The 24,856-nt window shown below is 37.8% G+C and overlaps 1 protein-coding gene across 3 annotated transcripts in view; it reads right to left on the bottom strand.

Moving 5' to 3' along the window:
- The window catches only part of SRBD1 (S1 RNA binding domain 1), a 129,560-nt gene that overhangs the window by 17,240 nt on the left and 87,464 nt on the right, over positions 1–24,856 (bottom strand). For all 3 annotated transcript variants that reach the window (XM_075412861.1, XM_075412863.1, XM_075412862.1), the window contains exons 19-20: positions 4,850–4,956; positions 2,065–2,241 (exon numbers count right to left, since the gene is read on the bottom strand). In XM_075412861.1, coding sequence (XP_075268976.1) covers positions 2,065–2,241; positions 4,850–4,956 — 284 coding nt within the window. The remainder of the gene's footprint in view (positions 1–2,064; positions 2,242–4,849; positions 4,957–24,856) is intronic.

The raw sequence follows: 24,856 nt of genomic DNA, 5'->3' as shown, positions 1-24,856 counted from the left end.
ATCTAAAGAACACAGACCAAGATTTGCTTGGAGGAGAAAAAAGATAGAGGTGAAATCCACCACTATTTCAGAATTTATAAACCATTTTTGCAAAAGTATCTTAATGCAGCATTCCTTAAAACTGAGTGAATACATTATTGACCACTAGTCAGTTAGCTTCAGTTAGCATTTGGATTGGGCTCTTTTTTATTCTTCCTTGAACAGGCTGGATAATGAAAGGCTCCAAAGTCTCAGAGATCCACTGGCAGATTGCCCACGTTGGTAGGAGGACTTTACAGAAGACTAGAGAGAGAGAGAGATCTACCTTGGTGTGTGTAGCACACTTCTGCCCTTAAAGTTTCCCTTAAGTGAAAAAATGCTCAGGATACAGTAAAGGCATCAAATGACTCCTACTGGCAAAGGCTCCTTTCTTGCCTCTTTTTTGCTTGTTTTTTTTTTTTTCTTTCCTAAATCACAAGGGGTTCCTGCTTTTGCAGAGCAACAGAGAATGTACTGAAGGACACGGAACTAGCACTCGCACTTTGGGCTCTACATATGCATGGACCGTCGGCAGAAATGCAAACATAACTTTCTTCTTCCATATAAATTTTTACGATAACCACTATTAGTTAACTTCCAAGCATAAAGCACAAAAACTAATTCACACAGCACTCTATAGCCATTAACATGGCCAGAGAAGACAGAAATGAAACCTTCTCAAAGTCCATTTCAAAAACGTTTGGCTTTGCCACCTGGGCCCACAAGAGTTGTTGCGGAGGCGATGGTGTTAGAGCTTTATTTTGGCCTCAGACTCCAAAGTTACAGCAGATTTCTCAGGTTGTACAGTGTTCTCAAGTTTTATGGAATCTGACTAACATCAGAAGCACGCTCCAGCAAGGAAGAAAAAAAATACAATGTTCTTAAACATCTCACAGTGAAGTTCTGGTGAAAAAAAATTGTGTCAGCCTTTTCTTCCTCTTTTGTATTGCAGCATTCACTACAACAGATCTGTACAGCGTAAGACCTATCAATTATCTACAGCCTTGAAAGCAATTTATTTGGTCTTCTGGTGCTTGCAGTACGCACGACTTGGCCTGCAGCAAGTGCCTCCCTGCCAGATGGGCAACCAATCTGTATACCTTCCACCTGGGCAGTAAGCCAGCCCTAATGTGCCTACCTCCTGCCTGGAAGTGACGCATGTGCTGTTTGGCCAGCAGCAACTGGGAACACAGTATTGCTTCTGAACATTGGGTTGGCTAAAAAATAGCATGTGCTTCCCAGGAAAATATTTTCTGAAAAGAGTCAGCGGCAAGAGGGTGGGGATGGTGCTACTACTGTGCCCTTTCTTAGTTCTTTATGTTGGAAGGAGAAATGGGAAAGACAGGAGGAAGAGATGTTGCCCTATAAAGGGCACTTTCCATTGTGGAGAGGAAGGATTTCAGGTGGAGAAGCACAATGAATGGTGGCAAGAGGGAAAGGCTTGGCATAGATACAGGGAATGAGATGGCCGGGAAAAGGTTGACAAACTGGAGCTGAGAAAGGGCCTCTTACACATCTGAGATACAAGGCAATCACATCATGCTTGCTAGGCACAGGGATGTAACACACAGAGCTTGGTCCAGGCAGCTTACTCAACTTTCTCTCTCCAGGTAATGGAAATGAAACTCTCCAAAAATCCACTCTAATACCACTATGTTATGCAGAGTAATCTTTACCACATTAAAATGAATTTATAAATCTCTAAATTCTGCCTGAAACACAAGACTGTAAGGTTTTAATATCTCAGATCACAACAATGCCACACGCCAAATGTCTTCTACTGACGCTGTGGCCGAATTTATAATTAAACTTACACATTTATAGAAACCCTGACTTAGAATATTAGGTTAATAAACCATGACTATTCAACAGAAGACCTATGTTCAGCTAGCGATTTAAAGAAGTTTATTTGTGAAGATACTATCTTTCAGACGGAAACGGCCCAGGATTCTTCAGATCTCAAGCCTGAATATAGAACACAAGGGGAAGAAATCTTCTCATAATATTTTTGATAATTTAGTCAAAGCTAGCCAACATCTCTATTACCTGCAGAAGGTCTTTATATATTCTTGATTGAACCTGATGAAGCCAGCGCACTGTTGGAAGGATTTGGGACCCAGACCTTTAACTTCCTTGAGCTGTTCTCGGTTTATAAATGGTCCATTCTTCTCTCGCCATTCAATTATATTTTTAGCCCTGTTAGCATTCAGTCCTGCAATGTGTCTAAGAGAAAAGTTTACAGAATACATTCATTAACATTGAACAGTCATTAATACAAGTCCTTTCCATTACCAGCTTACACATTACTGTAGAAAATCTGGTTTACAAAACTTAAAAACAGCCAAGAAATTTGCAAATAGACTCCCAGACCAAAGGTATCGTTTGAAAAAGGATCGCTTCTCTTAGTTCCATGGAAGGAATCCACTCAAGTCAACAAAACTTGGTACAGCAATATGGTTCTGCACATACCTAACTAGTAAGCCAGGGACGTGTAATTTATGATCTGTTGGCTACTTCTGTGATGCCAATTCAATTTGTCATGTCTCATGACCTGCCCCCAGCTGCCCTGTTCAAGAAACAATGTGGGAGGAGGAGGGTTCAGGACAGATAAATTGTTCCTGTGAGAACAGCCCCCTCTCAGCTATTCTCTTCCAACAGTACTGCAACACCTTGCCCCAGCACAAAGGGCTGACGTCTGCTATCCAGGAGAGCGGCTGCGAGCAGCTTGCCTTCCTCACACGACTTAACAGATCCACACAGCTTGTTCCTTTTCTCAGCTGCTCTTGAGATTAAAAAAAGCAGCTGGGAACAGGCTGCATGAGTTGTTCCGGGGGCAGCTTGGATCTGGCAGAGAACTTACCTGTGAAGTGCAACTGCAGTAAGCCAAGTTCCTTCAGGAAACAGTGGGTTTGCTGCATGTTTTCTGTACATACATGTGAGTACAACTTTCTGTGTATGGAGTATGTTAATCATAGAAAGAGGGAAACGAGCTGTGGTGGGCAGTTACTCCTGGCACTAGAGAAGGAAATGTCACCCATCTGGCTCTATATATCAGATGTCATTGCTTTAAGTTAATGGCACCAGAGACCTGTTTGTGGAACGGCACAGGCTGATTCTAGAAAAACACCATCAGCAAACCTGGCAAGAATAGTCAAAAATCGGAAGGGGAAAGGAGGATTAAAAAAAAAATTAAAAAAATCTTTCCATTATTCGCATCCTCAAGCAAAAGTTAAAAAAATAATGCAACATTGCTGAAACCTCAGAATTAAATTGGAGAGACACACCTTTAACCACAGACAAAATATTAATCATTAAGAATGGAATTTTCTCCAAAGATTTCTTAGAAACATTATGAAACCCAGGTTATTTACACTGACAAAGGGACATCACACAGAGTTCACAGAATTTTCCGCTCATGATCTCAAGTCTTTCAAGTACGATGCTCAGCAGTAACGCAAGGACTGTAGCATTGTCACCCCTTCCACATGTAACACGTGTCAAGGAGAGTATTAGATGCATCAGAAAGCATGAGCAGAAAGCCCTGCTCATGGTATATTCTAGTTGGGGTGACAATTCCATACACTGTACATCTGAGGGAAACTTAGACTGCATCTACACAGAATAGCAGAACTGAACTGCTGAGGATGAAGCTAGATGCAGAACTCGATACAGCACCTGTATATGAGCATCATAAGCCAGGTTAATTAGACCAAAGTACTTAGCCAACACGGTTACCACCTGTAACCATGACTGGACAGGGTTACTACACGTTTACAGCTTTGTGCAGACACAGCAGCTCCTCAGCCTGGTGCCCTCTGCTAACTGCACACTATAGTTGTACCCTGCAGAAAGCTGACCCTGCTCACCCACTGCACTTGCTCAGGTAGGGTTCTCTTCATGGAACAGCCTCATTTACCAAAAGGCACTGCTTGCTTTCTTACTAATAGCTGACCTAAATCTGAAAGAAAGTAAGACAGAAGGTAAATCAGGAGTCAGGCTATGGATTGGATACAGAGAAAAAGAATATAGAAGAGAAAGCGGAAAACCAAGAAGAACAGAAAGAGAACCTCTTCCAAAATATGGAAAGATGTTTTCAAGAATGATTATAATCATAATCATAAAAAAAAAAAAAAGATAGAGCTAGCAAGAATAAATTTTCCTAACTTTGATACCCAATATAACTGTCGCTACCACGATTATGGACATTCTTTTTCCTCCCCTCATACTAGAGATGACAGCAACACTTTTACTCTTCTGAGAGGTTCAGCTAAACAATTCTGAACTCTACACACTCAAGAGACAGAATGAGCTTTTAATTTCTAATAATGAGAAATAAAATCCAGAACATTTTCGAAGTAAATATGGCATAATTACTTAAAAAAACAACACAGTAGAAAGGGATAAATTTTTCAGCAATTTCCCCTTAAATCTTTCCTTTTCTCCTTTCCTCACCCAACTTTTACAACCTGTTCCACTTAGCAGTACCTATAAAAATACCTTCTAAGAGACAGAAAGTACATTTGAAAATCCCTTTCTCAGTGTAAAAATACAACCTAATTATATCAAGTTTTTCTAAAATTGCAGTGTTAGTTCAAAACGTTTAAATATCTTTCTCTGAAGCATAGTTTGACCTTGAACAACCATACATACTCTTAAAAACTGATTCTTAATGATGCAGTGAAATACTGTCTTAATGTGTCATTTTCATGTAATTGGAAGTTTAACACAAGAGCCATTTGCTCCAGCTGAGCTTGAGTCAGATGGCAGACTAAACAGAGACTCTGTGATGCAGAGCCATGTAATTACTGGAATAGGAAAATGTTTGACTCACCTTAATAGTATTTCTGAGCAGATGTTAATATCAACTCCTACAAAGCTGACACACTCTTCAACCACACTGTCCAGAGTTGCTTTGAGCAAAGTCTGTGACACATCATGCTGAGAAACAAAAATGGAGATACTGGGTTACTGAAATATCGAAGCATACATAAATAAGAACTGCAAACAACACTAACATTCATGAAATAGTTGCTGGAACTTGCCAGTATCTCATGTGAGGGTACCAATCAACAACATACATTGTAGAACATATTTTTAAAAGCTGTCCAGTATCTCTTTGCAACATTTTTGCCATGATACAAATCCCTAGAATAAGACACTCTTCGTATTTTTTTTGTTTACTGTTTCCCTGCATCACGTAAACACAAAACTATATTAAAAGCACAATGATTACTCAAAAGGAGTAATGCTTATGTTCATCTACGTCTTGTCTTTAATCTGATGTTTATTTCCCCATATCAGTTTAATAAAAATATGACAGTATTTAAAAAATAAGATATTTAGAGAAAAGTTCACAAATGCTGTACTTCTGCACCTGCACACACACGTTTGCAAAATTGTCCTATTTATGAGCACCACACTACAGTACAGTTCTTATTTACTAAAAGAACAAGCTAGGCATTGTACGAGGGTGGGCAACACGTAAGGTACATATCAGCCCTGCAGCAACAAAATGTTTCAGATTTTGAACAGATATTTCTGGGAAGATTGGCAGGTCCTTGACCAAAGCACCACTAATGGAAATTCTTCCAGTTTTTCCATTATTCTTCATCGTGTTTCCCCCTCCCTCACAAAAGAAAATCAGTCACACTTGTCAAAGTTAAAAGTTCTAAAGCTCTAAGATTTCTTTTTCTCCAAAATGCAGGCAAACTTCAATCTGTAAATGTTAGTTCCCCACACAATCCCATCAGTGCTTAGAAGTCTGACCTGGAGGGGGAAGCCTCTCAATGCGGGAGCTAATTCAATCACTATGTTGGCTTAGCTTCGGGGCTCTTATACGCCACTCATGTAAATCTGGGCTGATCTGCTGTGGTTTCATGATGCATTCGTTTAGGACATCAAGCTGGATCCAAGCCAAGACACCACACACTTCATCCACTACTTTGTTTCACCTTCTAAGCCATTTGGATCTTTTAAAGATTTCGCAGTCTACTTTAACATGCCAACAGCATATTGGTAGTTCATCAAGCAGTGGCTAATAACTGAAATAACCATAAAACTTACGGCAATGTATTTCATAGTCCCCTCACTTTGGCTAGTGGTAATGTGATGTCTTTTCATGATGCAATACACAATGAAGGTACTTACAAACAGGTAGCGCAAATTTCACCAGTATTACTCCTCCTATATAGAGTTTGCATGCAAAAAGCCACGTACATGCATAAGTACTGGCATTTCCATTCAGTCTTGGCCTCGCAAGCACAAAGCTTACTTGTACACTTTGCAGATCAAATGTCAGCTTCTACATACTAATGTGTTGCTACTACAACACAACAGTTTCTTTTCTGAATAGAGTATAAGCAAAAAACACACCCTAAAAAGAAGTCTTATATTCCTATTTTTCTGACTCATTGGAGATGTAGATTCTCTTAGTGAGCATGTTCTGTGTATTGCCTCCTCCTCCTGCCATCAGCCAGGTAAAATACTAGAGCTAGAGGCTTCCAGCTCACACCCACACTCATGCAATGATGTACTTGTATAATACAAGAGCCAGAATAAAACTGTTCAGAAACAACACTCACATTTTCTCCTCTTTGCCAAGTACAGCAGCCAAATATTGGGCTAGATTTTCCATGATGATCCACCAATTAAAAATTCAGTATGATAAAGATACTAATTTAACAATTTTTTTTCATTAAGGTGGAGGAAGGCAAAAGGAGAAATAAAAATGCAGAATATTCAGAATTTCCTTCTGCTTTAGGAAAGGCCACTGACTCTGAGCTACTTGGAAGCTGACTATCATATAGTTTCAAAAGTTCCATTAACAAGTTCCATTAACTGCAGCAGATCTTGGCCACCTCTGAAAAAAAAAACCAAAACCACCTTCAACTAAAACAACTACTCAAAATATAAAGTAGATTCTGTAGCAGAAAACAGGGTACACTGCTGTTTCCCTAGGTTTCAGTCTCATTACTTAAGATGATCATTCTTCAAAAGGAATAACAATGTGCAGTTATGTGATTTAAAACAGACACATTCATCACTGTCTCCATAATGCCTTACAGCATAGGGTGTAGCAAAGAAGGCAATCCATAGATCCAGCCTAATCTTTCCAGGCACTTCTTTGCAAGAGACTTGGTTCAGCAGAAGCTTCATTTCCAGTCTGCTGAAAGTGATCCTAGATAGCAATTCAGCCAGCTGTAGTCCCCCCAAAACAAAGAAAGAATATATCACAATCAAAAGTTAAGCTTCCTGAAACACCCTTGGTAGTGGAAGAAAGCCCAGTGCTCACAGATCCTGGCTTTCAGATGTGAAGTTGGCATTTATCTGAAGGTTTAAGTTCGTGGATGCAACAGTTTGTGTAAAGTTCATGTGACAGAATACACACAATTTGGAATACCAATAATATTCAACTGCCTATTTCTGTTGCCCGGAAAACAAGAAGTTCTTGGGTCTCTCAAAGATGATTTGCATCTTTTAACTTTATTGCTCCTTGATAGTGACCATTAAAAAAATAAAATAAGACATGCACCAGTTGTTCTTTATTACTCCAACACATAACAGTGGTACCACTTGGAATGGACATCACAGCACGTATGTGAAGGTATGGATAAAGCAAAAGTGAATGGCTAGATCTGGCAGAACAGGATAAGCATAAGACAGCATGGCTAAAACAGTCCCTAAGCTACCCATACCTCACAGAAGTAAGATACATTCAAGCTAGTGAACAATGTTAAAGTGCAAACATTAGGAAAACTTTCCAGATGGCAAATCTGCCTCCAAGATGCAGCTACTGACCAGCGGAGTTTCCTTTTGCCATGATGAAGAAATTTCTACATCCCGCTTTATATTGACATAAAGTACAGAGAAATGTTATGAATTTAGTTTCTAAAAGTAGTTAATTAAAAACATTATTATCCCAGTATCACTGTCAAGACTTCCTGTTGCTAACAGGTTACACTTCAGAAACCTTTAAACTGCAGCGCATTTTCCAGTCTTCCAAAAATTTCACTCATCTTCTCAAATATCACAGGTTAGATTATATTATATACTTCTGTATACTATTTATATGCACTTGGATGGTATCCGATTACCCAGACACATACTCCATGCTACTCACTTGCTACAACAGGTCTGTAAGGACAGGAATCCCTCTCCACTGTTGCATTAAGTGCATCAGAATAAAACTTACACAAATAAAGCCCAAGTCCAATATGCAAGGCTACTTTCAAAGTGTGCATATGCAGAATTTTATGCTGCACCGCCTCCAAGAACCCCTCCACACCAATGTGGCAGATCGTTGAATTAGCTGATCCCCTGCAAATCCTTCTAAATAAAACATTTCATATTAACATTAACTCTGAATGCAGCCCAATGCAGGAGGGTGTCCCTGCTAAAACTGTTAAATATTGTCTCTTCTTTCTAATCAGAATGTCTTACTCATTAACTGTCTTTATCTGTGGAACAAACACCACAACTGCCCGCACAACCCCCCCTTACAAAACCAGGAGAAACTAGCTCCCCTCAGCCAGCTGAACCATGCGTACCAGGAGCTTACTCAGAGTCAAGCACACAAGGTGCCCCAACAGCTATACCTAACAAGTTGGAGCATGTCCTTTGGTGTGATTTTCAAACATCACCTTGAATTTACCCTAAATAAATCCCTAAGCTTTTATTATTAAAAAACTATTAATTTTTTTAAAAATTAAAAAAATTTAAAATTATTAAAAATTGATTTTACCACCTAAATAAATCCCTAAGTTTTTATTAAAAGGATACTCACACATTACTACCATTAAAATATTCACTGCTGGAATAGTAGATCTGGAGCAGACGACTTGAGTTTGTATGATTATCTCCAAGCAATAAAACGGATTGGGATCCCAAATTTACGGAAACTAAGGCGAGCAGAAACAAGGGACTTGCCACAAACTGCACGATGCCCAGTGCAAATCTGAGCACTTTCTTTTATCATTACTCTCCAGAAAACAAAGGCACCTTCACAGATGGCATTAGGAAGTACTTAGACCTCTGTCTGGTTTCATTTTTTTGCGGGTAGGACTATAGAAATTATTCTGCCCTTAGAAATATCAGGCACTGTAACCATATTTTACTATTTGTTTTCTAAAGAATTATTAAGTGGGCCAGAGAACAAGATACATTACATTTAATTACTTGATTAATTGAAACTACTACAGTAAATAATTGTAGTTGACCAATAAATGAAAATCAAATGTTACATTTTTCTGTTATTTTTATAAAGACTATCCCAAACATCCCAAATGTAACTTACATTCAAGAACCTGGAAGAAAATCAAGGGCTGCTATTTTGATTTCTGGTCCCGATTACTGCTCAAGCTAGTCTGTGGTAAATTTGTTAAAATTAGCAGAAAAAGAATATTGCGTTGCATATTTTAAAACCACCATTCTGCAAACCCATGCTAAAAAAAAAAAAATAAAAAAATCTTTGTGACTTCATTTCATGTACTTTCATTAAACAGCACAGAATGTTTAACACTACAGAAGAGTGTTTAAGAGCACCTGTCTATTGTGCACATGATGGTTTTGTCCTATTATTACATCCCCCAATACTTCAGCAACCTCGTCGTTTTATACGGTATGAAGCAGAGAGCAAGGACTGTTGTTTTGCTCTGTTTTGAGAGCTACAAACTCTCACCGGAAGTAATTAACATAACTAAAAAGCTATCTGTTCCTTGCGAGGGTGTTACTACAACTGTAACTAAAAGCTATTTTCCAGTTTCAAAAACCTGTTGATGCACACAAAAGGAAGACAGTATTTTAAACAGCATGTCTCAGCTCAGTTATTTCTAACAGTACACTGTAAAAATACATTTGTCATCAGCATGACAAATTTAGCGAGTCAAAGAACCACTGCTCACCTGAAGCCTGGAGGCTGTACTTAGTCGAGCTGCACAAGCAGAGATGGTGGACCAGCAGACTGACTGACTTTGCCTGACCAAACACACTAACCACTGGATTACTAGAACAGCGCTAACTGGCACCTTTTACGTGGAAGTAAATTACAACTCTAAGCTCTTTATCTTTGGCAATCTAAAAAAGCCCCACAAATACTAAAACAATACAGGTAACTATAATGCATTTGGTAAGCTTTTCCTGGTCCCCTATAAAAAACATAATTTCAGAAAACAGGGTATGATTGCATGTGTCTCTGGAAGACAAATTCAAACAGCTTAAAATTCTACTGCTACACACAGCGATTCTTAAATACTTGTTATTTTACATTTCCAAACATTAGTAGACATCGACACAACCAGCCCGTGCATCATTATTACTTTACAATACCCAAGAGCCAAGAAAGGCACCTTCCAACGCAGTTGAGCACGAATTATTCGTACGCTGCAGAGCCTACAAATGTAATGCAGACATGACCTAATGATGCTGGTCACAAAGCACTGGGGAGGGGAAGAGCTCTCAAGTCTGCGCAGCAACCCGCAAGTTCTTGACCCAGGCTCGGCGTTACAGTATTGTAACAAGATCAACATTCATCCTAAATAAGACTGAGCTGCACGGCAGACAAACTATTTTGGTTTTTGATTAAGTTACACCTCACTTGTTCCCTGAATCCAAAAGTCAATTTTTAATGAAGTCAAGGCAATTTATTTTTTTCTGTATTTAAGTAAGTCCTGAAACATATCTAACACCTCATAAAACATTATTTTGTTGGTACCTACTATTAACTTCTGTATCCATGAATTTTAATATTGGCATGTGAGACGAGCCAACATGCCTCTTGAAAAAAACTTTTCTCCTTAAAAAGTGGTATAGCTGTACAAACTGAATGACATTTACTGAAAGAGAAATTAGGTGGGACAACACAGCCCAAGCAAATTTCAAACCTATATTATTTTAGAGATTCAACCCATGGAAATGTGTTTTAAAATTTATAAAACGGAAAAGTATTCTCTACTAGCGCTGTGGTCTACATACAATCAGCTGCATTTCAAATTCTTGTGAAACCACAAAAGCAAAATGCATTCAGGACAAGTCCTTAAGTACAGCAAGAGTAATGTAACACAAATATATAGTCTAATGATAAATACTTTTTCATATGCAGAATTAGAAGAGAATTAAAAATGCACCTTACATGTTAGGTGGAAATGTTGAAAAGTTCAGGCGGGGCGTTTTAATCTCTAGCCTCCTCTGGAAAATCCCTTTCAGTTAGAGTCTAAGAAAACAAGCTTATCCCTCTGATGTTTGATAAAAAGGACCTAACTTCAAGAATTTCTTTTGAAGATTGTTTGTGGTTTCTCCAAATGTTATATTGTTATAGGATATATTGTTATCCTATGTACTTAACTCTGACTCATTTTTTGTTTTCAAAAATCCAAATTCTGTTTATTTTAACAGCATATTATTATTACTGAAATATCCCAAGAGAGAGAAATGGATTTATATTTTCAAAGAAAATGATAAAACAAAAACAAAGTCTGTCAGCTCTGACATTAAAAAAAAGAAAACAAAAAAGCACACTTGATCATGTAAATGCTTCAAGTTACTTGCAAGTTGCTGGAATTCATCTGTTTACTTGTGCTTTTGTCTTAACAGAAGCAGTTACACAAATCCCATTGCTAACATCTCTGATTTCTAAAGCTAACTTCTTTGACTTCAGCAAGCTAGCAGCAAATGACATATATCCAAAAATACCTTCCTCTTTCCAGAGCAGGTACCAGTTTTCTCTAATGCCTGTTGCTGTATGACTAAGAGGCAGCAATCTGAATGGCAACTATAATCAACCGCAGAATTCCTGGAGATCTCAGTAGGACATTTTCTTTCGTCCAAAGTGCTAAGTGGAAAGCCTTACATTTGTCATTCCAAACCTGTATTTTGCGGTTTTTAAACTTCTACAAATATAGGGGATACCCTGCAATGATACAGAAAGATAAAGCGAGGACCATCAAAAGCAGAGTTTCATAGATCACATGGCTGAAAGGCAACAAATTCAGTTGGGGATTTTCCTGAAAAGTGCTGAAGGATAAGAGGAGAAAAAAAAAAAAAAAAAATTACATTGATAGAGGGAGAAGGAATAACACATTTTTAGAGGGACAAGACAGAAGTCATGAAGCCCAGGTGAGTCTGATCATCTGTGGGAATTCTGTTTAGTCTGAAGTCAGTGACCATCCATCACCTCGCAGCAGCTGGGAGAGGAATGGCAGCACCTGGGTATAAAGTTCCCACTGGCCTCACTCAGAGCAAAGGGAGCCCCCAGGAGATGTGAGAAGCTTGGTAAAAAGTCTATATAAATACACACACTTCTTCCAGCTCCACTGGAGCCATGCTGGGGTTCCTCTCACTCATCTCTAATGAGGAATGCGGTACTTGAAATATTTTTAAAAACTACAACAAAAACACAAATTCATTTAAGGGTATTTTCTAGAAAGGAAAGATTTGTACAGCTGACATTTTATTGTATCTTGGATGCCTAATATAAGTAACTTCTTGTGCTCACTCGCTTTCTCAAAATTAGTATACAAACACACTTAGTAAGTGCTACACCAGGTGATTCATATCAGCAATGCACTGAGAATATCTTTCATAAAATGACATATCCATTCCTTCATTAGAAAAAAAATGTATATGCCAAACAATGACATTCAACAGTTTTTTAATCCCACACCAACAGATACAATTAAAAGGAAAAACAAAAAATTCTATTTCATGTGACACCACCTGCTGAAACGCTCACTGGAAAAAGCTTTTAGGTAACTGGACATTCCTCGACCCCTCTGTGCCTGCCCCTCCCTTTTTTTTTTTTTAAACTGGATCAGTTCAAATTGAATATCTTTAAAGAATACTTTCAAATGCTGCTGCTGAATTCTCTCCCTCTCTGCTCTTTGTTTTCATCGGGCACTCCTCCTCGTTTGATCCCCAACCTCTTCCACTGTACAGCTGAAGGCAAAACTAAGCTAGGAATGAAGCAGATTGTAAGGCACAGTCCTGCTGAGACACAGCCAAACTCAAATAAAGCAGGCTTATATTCTCTGCTTACTAAAAAGCATGTACTTCAGTTTGATTGACATATGGCCACTCAAAAAAGTCACCCAGGGTAGTGTTTATTGAATGACCCATGGAAGACTGAAAGCTGACAGAAAACCAGGAAACACGTGAGAAAACAGAAGTTTGTGCAGTACCAGTGTTTATGGATTTGGCAGGCAGAGTACATAAGCATCCATTGTGTCATTCACATCTTTGATAACTGAAACCAATTTCAGCACCACTCACTACATATAATAGCAAATTATGTTTAAAGCAAATGCACAAATAATTAATTGGTAAAAAAAAAATCTCTATGATGTAGTAAATTTGTGCCTTTTTAAAAATCCACTCCACACCATGCCTGACAATTTTCATTAAAATGTATTTTAGTACTTTCCCTATTACATACACAGCACAAGCAAAATGTTTACACATTGAGGGTTGAAAAAGTTGACAGGAGTGAATAATAAATTAGCTGCACTAACTTGTCAGCACTAAAAAATAAAGTTCTCATTGACAATTTTTACCAGTGAACAAGAACACCAACGTTTCTCCCATTCGCAAAAACAAGCGACCTTTCAAAACCACCCTCACTACAGTAGTAATGGTCATGTACTATCAACAGTGATTAGCATAATATAAAAAGTGAGAAATCAAAATGAACTAATAGAATGGCATAAACAAGAACAGTGTACTACCCTGTGCGTGGAAATAGCAATTGAGCACTCTTGCAATACACATATTTTGTTAAACAAGTAAGATCTCAGCAGGTAGGAGGGAAAAGCACAAATCCAAGAGCACTTATTTTCCCAGTATCCCTAACAGACGCAGTGATTTGTGGCCTCAACATAACCCTCACTTTTATTAAATGTCTGAAAATTCCTTCAAAAGGCTTCTTGCAAACAAAAAAACACAGTGTTTAAATTATTTGTAAATGTATAAATAATATAAAATTTTGCAGTGCCACAAATTAGTAAAACTCACTTGCACAAAGTTTTCTTAGGCAGTCTCTAGTGGAAGATTTGGAGATGTAAGTAATCATTGCATTACTATTCCTGACTTACAATGTGCACAAGTTACTTACAAAGTTAAAGATTTTAACTACTGCATATATGAATATATACATTGCAAATGTGTAACCCAATCGCAGATTACTGCGTCATTAATTTTAAAGATTGACCTCTATTTCCCTTGCAAAACCTCTTTTTTTTTTTTTTTTTTTTATAAAGGATCTAAAGCTTAATGAAAACAAGTTTTAGGCAAGCTTGGGAAATCACAAAGAAATAAAATAAGAAACAAAGTACTTGCAAATTTAAGATTTAATAGTTTAGAAACTTCTAAACCACATCATTTTGAAATCTGACATCTTTATGAATTCTAATTATAAAAGCATTTAGTCTAAAAAGCAACTGTACTGCCTCAGGTTTGGTTTTGCTCGAGTTTGTAAGGCAGGGTGAATAGAACTCTCTATTTGTACAAACATTTACAATTGCAAGCTGGTATATAATTGAGCAAGAATGGAATTAAAACCATCTCTGATTTTGCCTCCCACCATTTGCAAAATATACTCTTACTTCACAACATGAAGAGCAATTCATAATCAAGGTGTGCTCCATTGAAATCACTGGCTGATGTCCCACTACGTTAATTAAGGACAGAAGTTCAACAGAAGTTTTAGCTGTGCTTTGCAGGACTGGGAGTTAAGAGATGGATCAACCAAATGATTAGATAGGCTTATTCAACGTGTGTCTGCTTTGGCAAATTGCTACTTATACTACGCGAATCCAGAACTATTAATATATGAAAAAAAGATCTTTACTATTGGATGCTTCTTTCTGTATGGAATTTGTATTTTAAGAACACCAAAAGACAGCTGCTCTTCTAAATAATCTAGATTAAGGCATCTAGCTTTGGACTTTTCCTCACACAAGGCAGAAGTTGCTCTGATTAGAAATTTGACAACTGAGACGCCTTAGATCAGCTATGGCCAAGCTTCATCTTCTGGAACACACAGAGCTTGGCAAGAAAGCTCAAGTGCAAGTCTTGGAGCGAGGTCTACAGCACATGGCTGGCTAGGCTGATGCAAGAGAGGTAACCCAAATCATGGTGAGATGAAGACGACAGCTATGCCTAGCAAGCCATATTCACTTACTCTGGCCCAAGCAACTTCTACCTTCCGATGCAAAAGAAGGATACATGGACAGCTAATGCCGTTTCCAGCCTCCAAACTCATCTCGGAGTAAGATATAACTGAGGATGCAAGTTTCCGCCACACAAAGATCTGGTGTGTACCACCTGAGGTTCAAAGGTAATTCTCACATCCAAATGCAATCCTGCAAATACACACTTCTACACTTACCCAACCGGAGCAAAGACCAATCAAAGTTTACTGATAAGCCACTTCAATATTGAGTATATGCTCAAGCGTTTACAGGATTTAGCCATCGTAATTAAAAAGAGAATCTAGCAGGAAATTGGAACTTTTCAGAAACTATGGTAGATAGTTCAGTAGACTTAGAACAACAAAAATAATTAACTTTTCATACGATTGTAAAAAAGTAAGAAAAGTTCAAGGAAGACAGAACATGAAGGTCCATTAGAGGAAAAGTTTCAGAAAACCACTCCATTTTTCACAATTTAAAACACAGTTAGTCAAGAACATCAAGAGGAAAATGCAGCCTAAAAAGTAAAAGCACTGGTGATTCTCTGCTGCCTGGAACACTCTTCCATCACAAAGCCAGAACAATTTCCTCTTAGATTTGTTAGCTTAGCTTATTTAAAATAAAACAAAAAAACCCTCGTTGGGCTACATGTTAAGAATGATTTTTTTAAAAAAAAAAAGCATTTGTATTTGATGTGCAGGTTAAATAAAGTTATACAAAGGTGTTTTAATTGCAATATTCAGACCGCTTTCAGGTACATTTCAGTGCCAGGCAGAAGACCTGCTTTCTGACTCACACCTGCAAGGATATAATGCTTTCAGTAGATCAGGGGTAGCTGCAGTTCTAAAAGGGGATTGGCATGATGTCACAACAGAAAAGGATGAGAGTTCAGAGAGATGATCTGGAAGCTAGTCAAATCTCAGCTTACTAGGTTTCTACCATAGCAAAGCTCTGAAGTTCGTATGTCACAGCTGCAACACACACAGTTCTGATATAGGTTTAAAATCTACTTTCAACAATGTAATTTTCTGTTTTAAAATAGACATAAATATTGAGCGGTTTTAGTTGAATCAGGAATTTGGTGTTTCAATATTCCTTTCCAAACATGTACATATATGAATAATTCTACATGGACATAAGGAATTCATTTGAGGTGATCTGCGTAACAGGCTTCTGTCTTCAAGTTCCATTTTCATGTCTGTTAGCCTTCTGAATACATAAAGGCAGACATTTCTGAGTGTTTTATAGTATAAATATAATTAGGACTAGACATCATTAGAATACACTACTAGTCTAAAACAACATGTATATGACTTTGCTCATCACAAAAGACATAGAATCCAGTTATATGAAATTCTATGATTTGTGCCTCACTCATTAGTGATGAAAAATGCTGAATTTACTCTAATTCAGACTTCTTTAGGATATGAGATAATTTCAGTTGGGGGCTTGTAAAGAATTGAAGGTTTTAAGGCTGAAAAGTAAAACCCAAAGTCACTCAATTAATTTGGTATTTTAAGTTACCAGTAATTGAACACAACCTTTTAATCAGGTTTAGATTTGGTTTTTTGGGGGGTATTAGGCAACCTGAAAAGACATACCAAATAGCTGCTGCATACAAGAATACACTTTTTTTTTTCCCCAGTTACTCATCCTGCAACTAAGAGCAAACTGGTCACTGAACCTCAATGTCTCGCTACCACTTTTTGATTCCCTAGATCCTGCTCCTAAGAGTCTAGGAAATCTGCACATTAGAGTAGTGCATTCTCGAAAACTCTAAAGCCCGCCCATAAAACATTAAAAGTACTCTTAACTTCTTCCAAACGTTCAGTGGCAGAAAATGCATAGCTAGTAGTGCAGAAATACAAAGTGGTGACTTCTGGTTTTGGTGTACTTACTCAGACTACTTTGACCTGTAGGTGACAGAACTTCTGTGAGATATTTTCTTAACAGTAACAGTTCTGGTTTTTCTAGGATATTGTGAAATTACAATAGCAATAACCTCCCCTGCCACAGCCATACACGCACAAACATTGCAGAACCTTTAAACTTCACACCATTGAGACACAGGTACCTGAAAACAGTGCCAGTTTTACAGATGACAAATCAAAACCACAGAACTTAGAAATTTCTCTTAAACCAAAGTAGTAGTAAAAAAAAAAAAAAAAGAAAAGCAAAGGACCACCATTCTTCCTGTCTGCAACCCGAGCACGATTACCCAGAAGGAAACAGCACACATTTTGGTCTCCAATATTTTATCACATTCACGCACTGATCGCTATGTTCTCTGATGGCATGGTCCAGTGTTAGCTTACAAATGTTTTCATATCTTTGTTTTGAGTTGTCCCATGCATCACTGGGAAACAATTACAACATAGCTCTAAACGCCCTTCACTTCAGAAGCTAATAACCACTTCTCATTAAGCAACTGTCTTTAGTTATCACAGCTGCAGTAAAAAAAGGTGCCGTAACTGAATCCATTATATCCTGTTCCAGAGGAAGTGCTCACATGCCCAGTTCATTGATAAAAATTAAGCTTCCCTCTTTCATAAGTTATTTTCAAGCAGGAATCCAGATTTAGATGGAACTAGGCTATCCTCTCAGACTAATAGATTTAAGGTCTGGACAAGAAGTTGGAAAATAAAACTATTTAATACTACAGACGTAATCAAATCCTAGCAGTGGGGAAAAAATTGTCTCCAAAAGCTGATCTCCAAGTTCTCCTGCTGCTACTTAACTGCTGGCAACATCAACTAGACCACCTTACATGCAGAACCAAATAGGATGAGTGGTTCCAAAACTGTTTCAGTTAAGTAGATTCCTAAGATACTGACTTTGTAATATAGTCAATATAGTCCAGTTCCAGCTTGCTGTCTCTTCAGACATCAGGAATGTAAATCTACACACTGGCATTTTCAGAAGACTATTTTCTACCGGTGTTAGTTATGTATCTCACATTTTATGACTGGAAGAAAAAAAGGCAAATGACCCACCTACAGAAAAAAAAAGCTACTCTGAAAGATCTCTCTCAAATTCAGCATGCTGACACCCAAAGAGATAGAACCCTTAGCACACTTCTTCCCAAAGCTCTGAAAAACCGAACCCCACAACACATTAAGATATGCCATTTACTTGGGACACTGACTTTTCAGAAAAGATTATGGAAGAAGCATAGCAGCTTACTAAACAGAGCTGGGAAATCATGTGTTACCTAGTAATAGAAACATAGGATCAGATCTCAGGAGGTGATAAACCAGAAAGACAGTTTAATGATGTGTACACGGAGGGAAGGAATGCTATGAGAATAAAGAGCATGGATACACTATTTTGCACACACTTCAGGCCAAAATCTGTACTATTACCTTTCTTATCCACACTTACAAGTGTTTACAGCAAAATACTTGGGTTCTTTAACAGTGCTACTCAGAGTAAAGTACTAACAACGGCCCTCAGGTACGTAAAGAAAAGCTACAGCTAAAAACAGATTTACCCGAGATATCCCTACCATACTCATTTATCATAACAGGTACATAACATTCATCAACACGGCTTTACCACACCACCGTAGAGAGAAGCAGTTGCAGCGACAGAAGACAGCAGGCAACCCTGCCAACTTACACTTTCTGAGAAGACAAGAGTGAGAGCATGTTCAGGAATTCTCCTTTAGAACAGCCTTAACTAAGATTGAAAGTAGTGTTTCACTATAATTTAGGAATAAATAGGATCTGTGACTGATATAAACCTCTGCCACTGAAGGGACAGAAATTTAGGAGGACATAATGGAAATAGTATTCCCTTAACTTCCCTCCTCCAGTTCATTAACATATAGTTGTATCCAGCAGCCAAATTAAAATAAAATGAAAGACGGCTACACAGGAGGAATAAAGGGCGGGGGGGAAAAAGTACCCAAACAGACAGGGAGGGTTTTAATATCTACAAAGAACGTCCAGATTATCAACTCACCTACTTCGAGGTTTTGCGATTTCTGAATTTATGCTAATCTTAAGGGACCAAACAGGGATGAGAATCTTGATTCACAGCAGCATTTCTATGCAAGTTGGGAAGCCAAATTGAAATCAAGTATGATAACTTAAAACAGTGAATTAGAGAGAAAAAAATGTTATAAGGATGTTTAATTCTTCCGCCCAGTTAAACGTGGCAGAAAGAGTCCAGGCTCACCACAGAATTTTCATTTTGCTCTGTAATAAAGTACAGTACTTACACCATTGCAAATACATATTACACTTGCTCTTGTAAAACCAGGGAGTTTGAAAACCCTCAATGTATGCTGACTTGGTTGAAATGAATATTTTTCTTCAAAGTTTTATCTTGCAATCCAAGATTTCTGTGACAGCAAACCATTCTAATGTTTCAGTCTGTATTTTCTTGATAAACATTCTGTCATGAAATGACCATACACATTACTGAAAATTTACCACAGAATGCTAAAGAAGGAATACCAGAAAAGTTGCCACTAAACTTGTAATTAAAAAAAGAAGTATCATTTTCAAATGTTTAGCCCTATTGCTGGGAGAGTCACAAGAAAAATCCACCGTGTTTTACTCTGCACGGGAACAGTGTGAAGCAGCATCACATTGGTTCGTCTCTCCTGCTCTCTGTATTCTCCCACCCATTTTCAAATGAAGAATGTTCATTTGCAACCAATGACAAGGGAAAAAGAATGTTTTCCTATAGGAAATGACATGGAGGACAGCATTTCAAAATGGTAACCACCTTCCACTGCATCCAAGAGGACAGGAGCCATTTACCTCTACCCCTGGTACTTCCAAGGGCAGTTCAAGGTCCCCGTACTGCCCTCTGCATTTTGCACAGTTTGGCTCAAACTTCACAGCCACTCAACTTTCCTTTGAAGCACTGCCATGTTTGGTCTGTTTGAGAATGAAATCTACCTGCCCTTAGGGCTTGACAGAGTTACGGGGCAAAATCCTGGCTCCATCTGAAGACAGTGCGCAGTTTGCCATTTAATTCAATTGGGCTAGTATTTCACAGTGACCTTAAGGATATACCGAAAAGCTTGTACCCATGTACCCTGCCTTTGCTCGGAGGAATAGCAGTGGCACGTATTGGTTTTTAACAGTAACGTCTGAGTGGCAATGAGGACACTTTCGCTCTTACTTTGAAAGCTCACATAAAGCTCTCAAGCATTCATTCAAAATCACAGGACAGAACTGCAAACATTCGTTCATTAACATAAAATTTATCTTCCCATTGCTACTCAAAAATTTAGAAACTACAGAACAGGCATCTAAGAAAACATTAAAATGATCTAGATTGAAAGAAAAGGATCAAGCAAATCATATTTTATTTCACAGCAAGAACACAGATGATTTTTAGTATTAACCTAAATGTGGCTGTACCAGTGCCATACCAGAAATGACTTAGGAGACATTTGCAGAGACAGCCCAAGCAGGACATATTTTACGTTACCGTCTCAGCAACCTGAACAAACTACAGAGGCATGGGGTTGGATGCATGTGAGTTTGTGTATCACCATGGATAGGTGCAAATCTATAGAGAAGGTTTTATAAAAGTACTTAGCCAGCTAGTAGAACAGAGCAGAAATTCTAATTATAGTATGCCAAAAAAAAAAGTTCTGTAATCAATCAGCAACTCAACAATGTCTAATCACTTGTAATCAATGACACTATTACTCACCTCCTTATAAAAAGCGAGTCAAATGCTCCCTCATAAGAATTTAGTCTTACTGGACTGTACAGTTAACCTGCGGAAGATCCCAAATATTTCCCTGTGTTTTACTTCTCACGCTAGAGTAAAACAACAGCGGACACAAGTGATGGATGCTGGGATGCCTGGATCTTCACTTATTTGAAGTTCCCTTATCCAAACAGTAATCTGTTCCAAAGTTAAAAATACTCCTCTTCCTCTCAGCTGGTGCATATGGGTACTTTTATATCCTTATTTAGAAGCCTGGCAAGAAACGCAGAGATATAATACATCCTGGCATAATATTAAAGAATAATTCGGTAAAGACGAGGGCAGAATAATTATGTAATGCACCGTTTTCTCAGGTTTTGACTAGAAATTAAGTCACTAATCATTGCTCAGAAGATTTTTAATATCATAGACTTGTCCTCACGCCCAAAACTTCAAAAATAAATAGTAATAGAGGCTGCAGATAGTTACTTCTATCTTAAGACAGACAATGTAGTACTTGTACAGTCATTAAAAAACATTTCCACTTTTCTTCATCACGTGAAATGAAAATATATTCCATCACTCAAATTATGGAAGCACAACCTAGCACAACCTGCTAGCCCAGAAGAGTGAGAAAGAAGGAGAATGCCAATTAATTACTGACAGAAAAGATATCAGGATTAGTACCTATCAGGTCAGGTTCAAAAACACATCAGAAGCACCAGTGTTAAAAAAAAAAAAAGAAAAAAAAAACTTGCACTCTCTGTGCTGAGTAGCACTATTAAATTCAGATGCAGGGTTGTGTTTAGGTTGGACAGGCCCCAACAGTAGAACAAAGTCAGTCTGTCTTAGTACCATAACCAAATTCTACAAGTTAACAGCTTTTCATGAAAAGCTGCCATTTCAAAATGTCAATCAAACCTGAATATAAGTGGGAACTCCTGCAGAAATAACCAGCTGCAGGTTTGAAAAACATTTTTCACTGAAAGTGGAAACACAAAAGATGTTTGAATGAGATCTCTTTTCATTCCTGTAACAGTAGACGGTCATTTTCACAACATCAAGGACAAAAACACAAGACAAAATTGCAAATAATGTCTTGAAAGAATCATTTGCAGGGGTGATGAATGATTCAAGTTACAAATGACAGAATTATTGGCAAATGGAAACTCATTAATATGAAAAAGTTTCTTTTATAAGATTGCAGTTTGTCTCCATTTCTTATTGCATCTGAATGATTAGGTTGTACTTATTATTTTCAAACCATATTTAATATTTGCTTTCTCGCCTTGAGGCAGGAGTTTGCACCGAGATCATCCAACTTGCAACAGATGTAGTATGTCTTTATGGGGTTTATGGTGTTTATTAAACAAAACAGTCTCAGGCAATCAAGACACAGATTCTAACAGAACAAAGTTAAACTTATAATCTACCCACTGAAAGAAATCAAGTTTTCTAATTCAGCTCTGTACACCCAAACATAAGTCACATTTACTCAATAAAACAAGGGAAAAATACTAGTTATAGAAGTGTACACTATAATGGAAAAGAAGCTTATCAATATCACTTTGGCCACATTCTCCTTTCTAAAAAATACAGCAGGAACAATGTTATTTTTTCTATGCTCTGAATCATGCATGCAGTCTCCGAAAATCAATTTGCTATCCAAATACCAGTTTCATCAATTTCTTCTTCAACAACTGGACTGATGTAGCAGAGATTTATTTCACAAATCTCTGCATTCAATGCTGTGAAACAAGTCTAGCCAATAGGGAGGCTTACTGAAAAGTTATACCAGTATGTAAATGATTCTCCCCCTCGCCCCCCCAAAGCAACACCTGTACTGTAGCATCAACATTCATTATGCAATTTTCTTCTAAACAAGAAATTAAAAAAAGAATAAATTGCAGAGCAGATAACACCTCAGTATGTCTCAAAGTTTAGAGTATTCACGTGGAGATACTGCCTTATACATATTTACCTCCTTCCCAGCATGACTGTCACTGACTACGATCACCATGCGAACGGGATAACATTAACTCTTTTGAGAGACATCACCTTTTCTTAAGCTAAACTTTTCACCCTAGTGAAAACACGTTTACGGGCTACATAAAATTCCCAAATTAGAATGAAGTGAAGCAGCACAGTTATATTAAATATAATTGAACATGACAAGACTTAAAATTTTGAAGAGTTATCAGAGTTGGAAAATAACAGATACGACTCTTCTGCAGCATTCGCTGAAAACTAAGATGCTACACAACATAAAACTCAAACAACTCACCACTATAGCCTCACTGTACTATCTGTTACATCATCCAATTTCACACTGTAGTACTGTTTTCTATAGCATACATTCATTTCTGATAGCCAAAATCTCAACCTTCATACTATATCAAGCTGCATTTGTCCAGCTGCATGCTGCAGCACCCCAGCAAAGTTACCTAAGATCTTTTTCTTATACTCACACTTCACTTCAGCAGAATTACAGCAGAAGCTTATCACTAATGCTCCCAACAAGAAGACAAAAACATAGTGAGATTTTTCACCACTAGTTCTTGTTCCTATCACTTTGCGTCACCAGCATTTGTTTTTAAGTAAGCTGGAGTATATACAGTCTACTCTGAGGTTCTGGGGGTGAATAATTAGCTCGGTGAAGAAATGCTTGAAGTAAGATTAAGTTGACCATAAAATATTGCTACCAAGCTATTTACAAACTGAGACAGAAAATAAGAAAGAAGGAAAGAAACAAGCTGTGCCAAACCTAGTGCCTTAGCAAGCAGAGTGGTTCTCTGAACATTCTCAAAAGCATACGGCTTCCTATTTACTTCAGGAAACAGCTTACAAGTAAAAACGTGCTGGAGGTTTTTTCGTTTTGTTTTGTTTCGAGCTGCCAATTGTTAGTCAAGATTACCATTCATTTTACAGGAGTGTTAAGAATGCAAATGGTTAACAGTAGTATAAACTATATACTTGGTTTAAGTTTGAATGTCTAAAACTATTACACACTGCATTCATCTGCATTCCCTGTTTATGGGAATGAAATATGTAGTCATTTGAAGTCCACAATATGTATACTGTGTTTGTAATAACTGCAGATTTTACAAGCACATTATTCTTTCCATTAGGATTAAAACCTCACCGAATAGCAATTTGTGAAAGAATTCTAGCAGGGCCCTGAGCCCAGAACTCTGACCTCTGATGAGATGCTTGGCAGCAACAAACTCTAGGTCTAAGCAAAACATCTGGTTTGAGTTAGACTTCCTGAAAAAATAGCCCCTGTACTGGGGAAACTGGTATTCACTCAGCTTTGTCTATATACTTTGACTGACTTCAACACTGTTGCAGGGGTGGGGGTTGTGGGGGGAAGCTTCACCAGAACGCATGTCAATCACTGTAGACTTCTTGGTGGCCCCCAAAGAGCAAGGCACTTACATTAGGAGACACTGTATGCATTTGTTCATGCTTCTTGGGCTTTTTGCTATTGTACTTCACAGCTCAATGTTTTCTTCAGAATTAGTGCCAACTCTGAATTATCTAATCCAACACTACAGTTCAGCTCAAAATATAAATTTTGCCTGAAGAAATAGTTTCTCCAGATTTTTTTTAAACAATAATTATTTTAACTTCATTTTTCTTGCAAATTTAGACAATCACTGTCACCATAAAATGAATGGAAATATTCCCAAAAGAAACACAAACTCCCCCTGCCAAGAAATTTGTAAGAACAGCAACAGCTTTTGGTTGGTTCCCAAAATATTTTATACACAATACCATTTTTACATACATTACACAGATAACAGTACCACAGAAGGGTAACTGTAACGAGAATGCTCACACACTGGGGTAGGGTGTTCTGAGCCTGCTTCTTGTATGGTAATCAGCACAAGCTCCTGCAATAAAGGGTAAGAAAAAGATAGAGGGGGTGCTTGCTTCTCATTTTCCTGAGATGGGAGGCACATCGTTATCACAGAGTAGCTGAAAAA

The sequence above is a fragment of the Opisthocomus hoazin genome, chromosome 2 (assembly GCF_030867145.1).
Source record: "Opisthocomus hoazin isolate bOpiHoa1 chromosome 2, bOpiHoa1.hap1, whole genome shotgun sequence".
Classification (NCBI taxonomy): domain Eukaryota; kingdom Metazoa; phylum Chordata; class Aves; order Opisthocomiformes; family Opisthocomidae; genus Opisthocomus; species Opisthocomus hoazin.
Note: the sequence above shows the minus strand (reverse complement) of the source record. Positions and strands in the feature narration are given on the sequence as shown.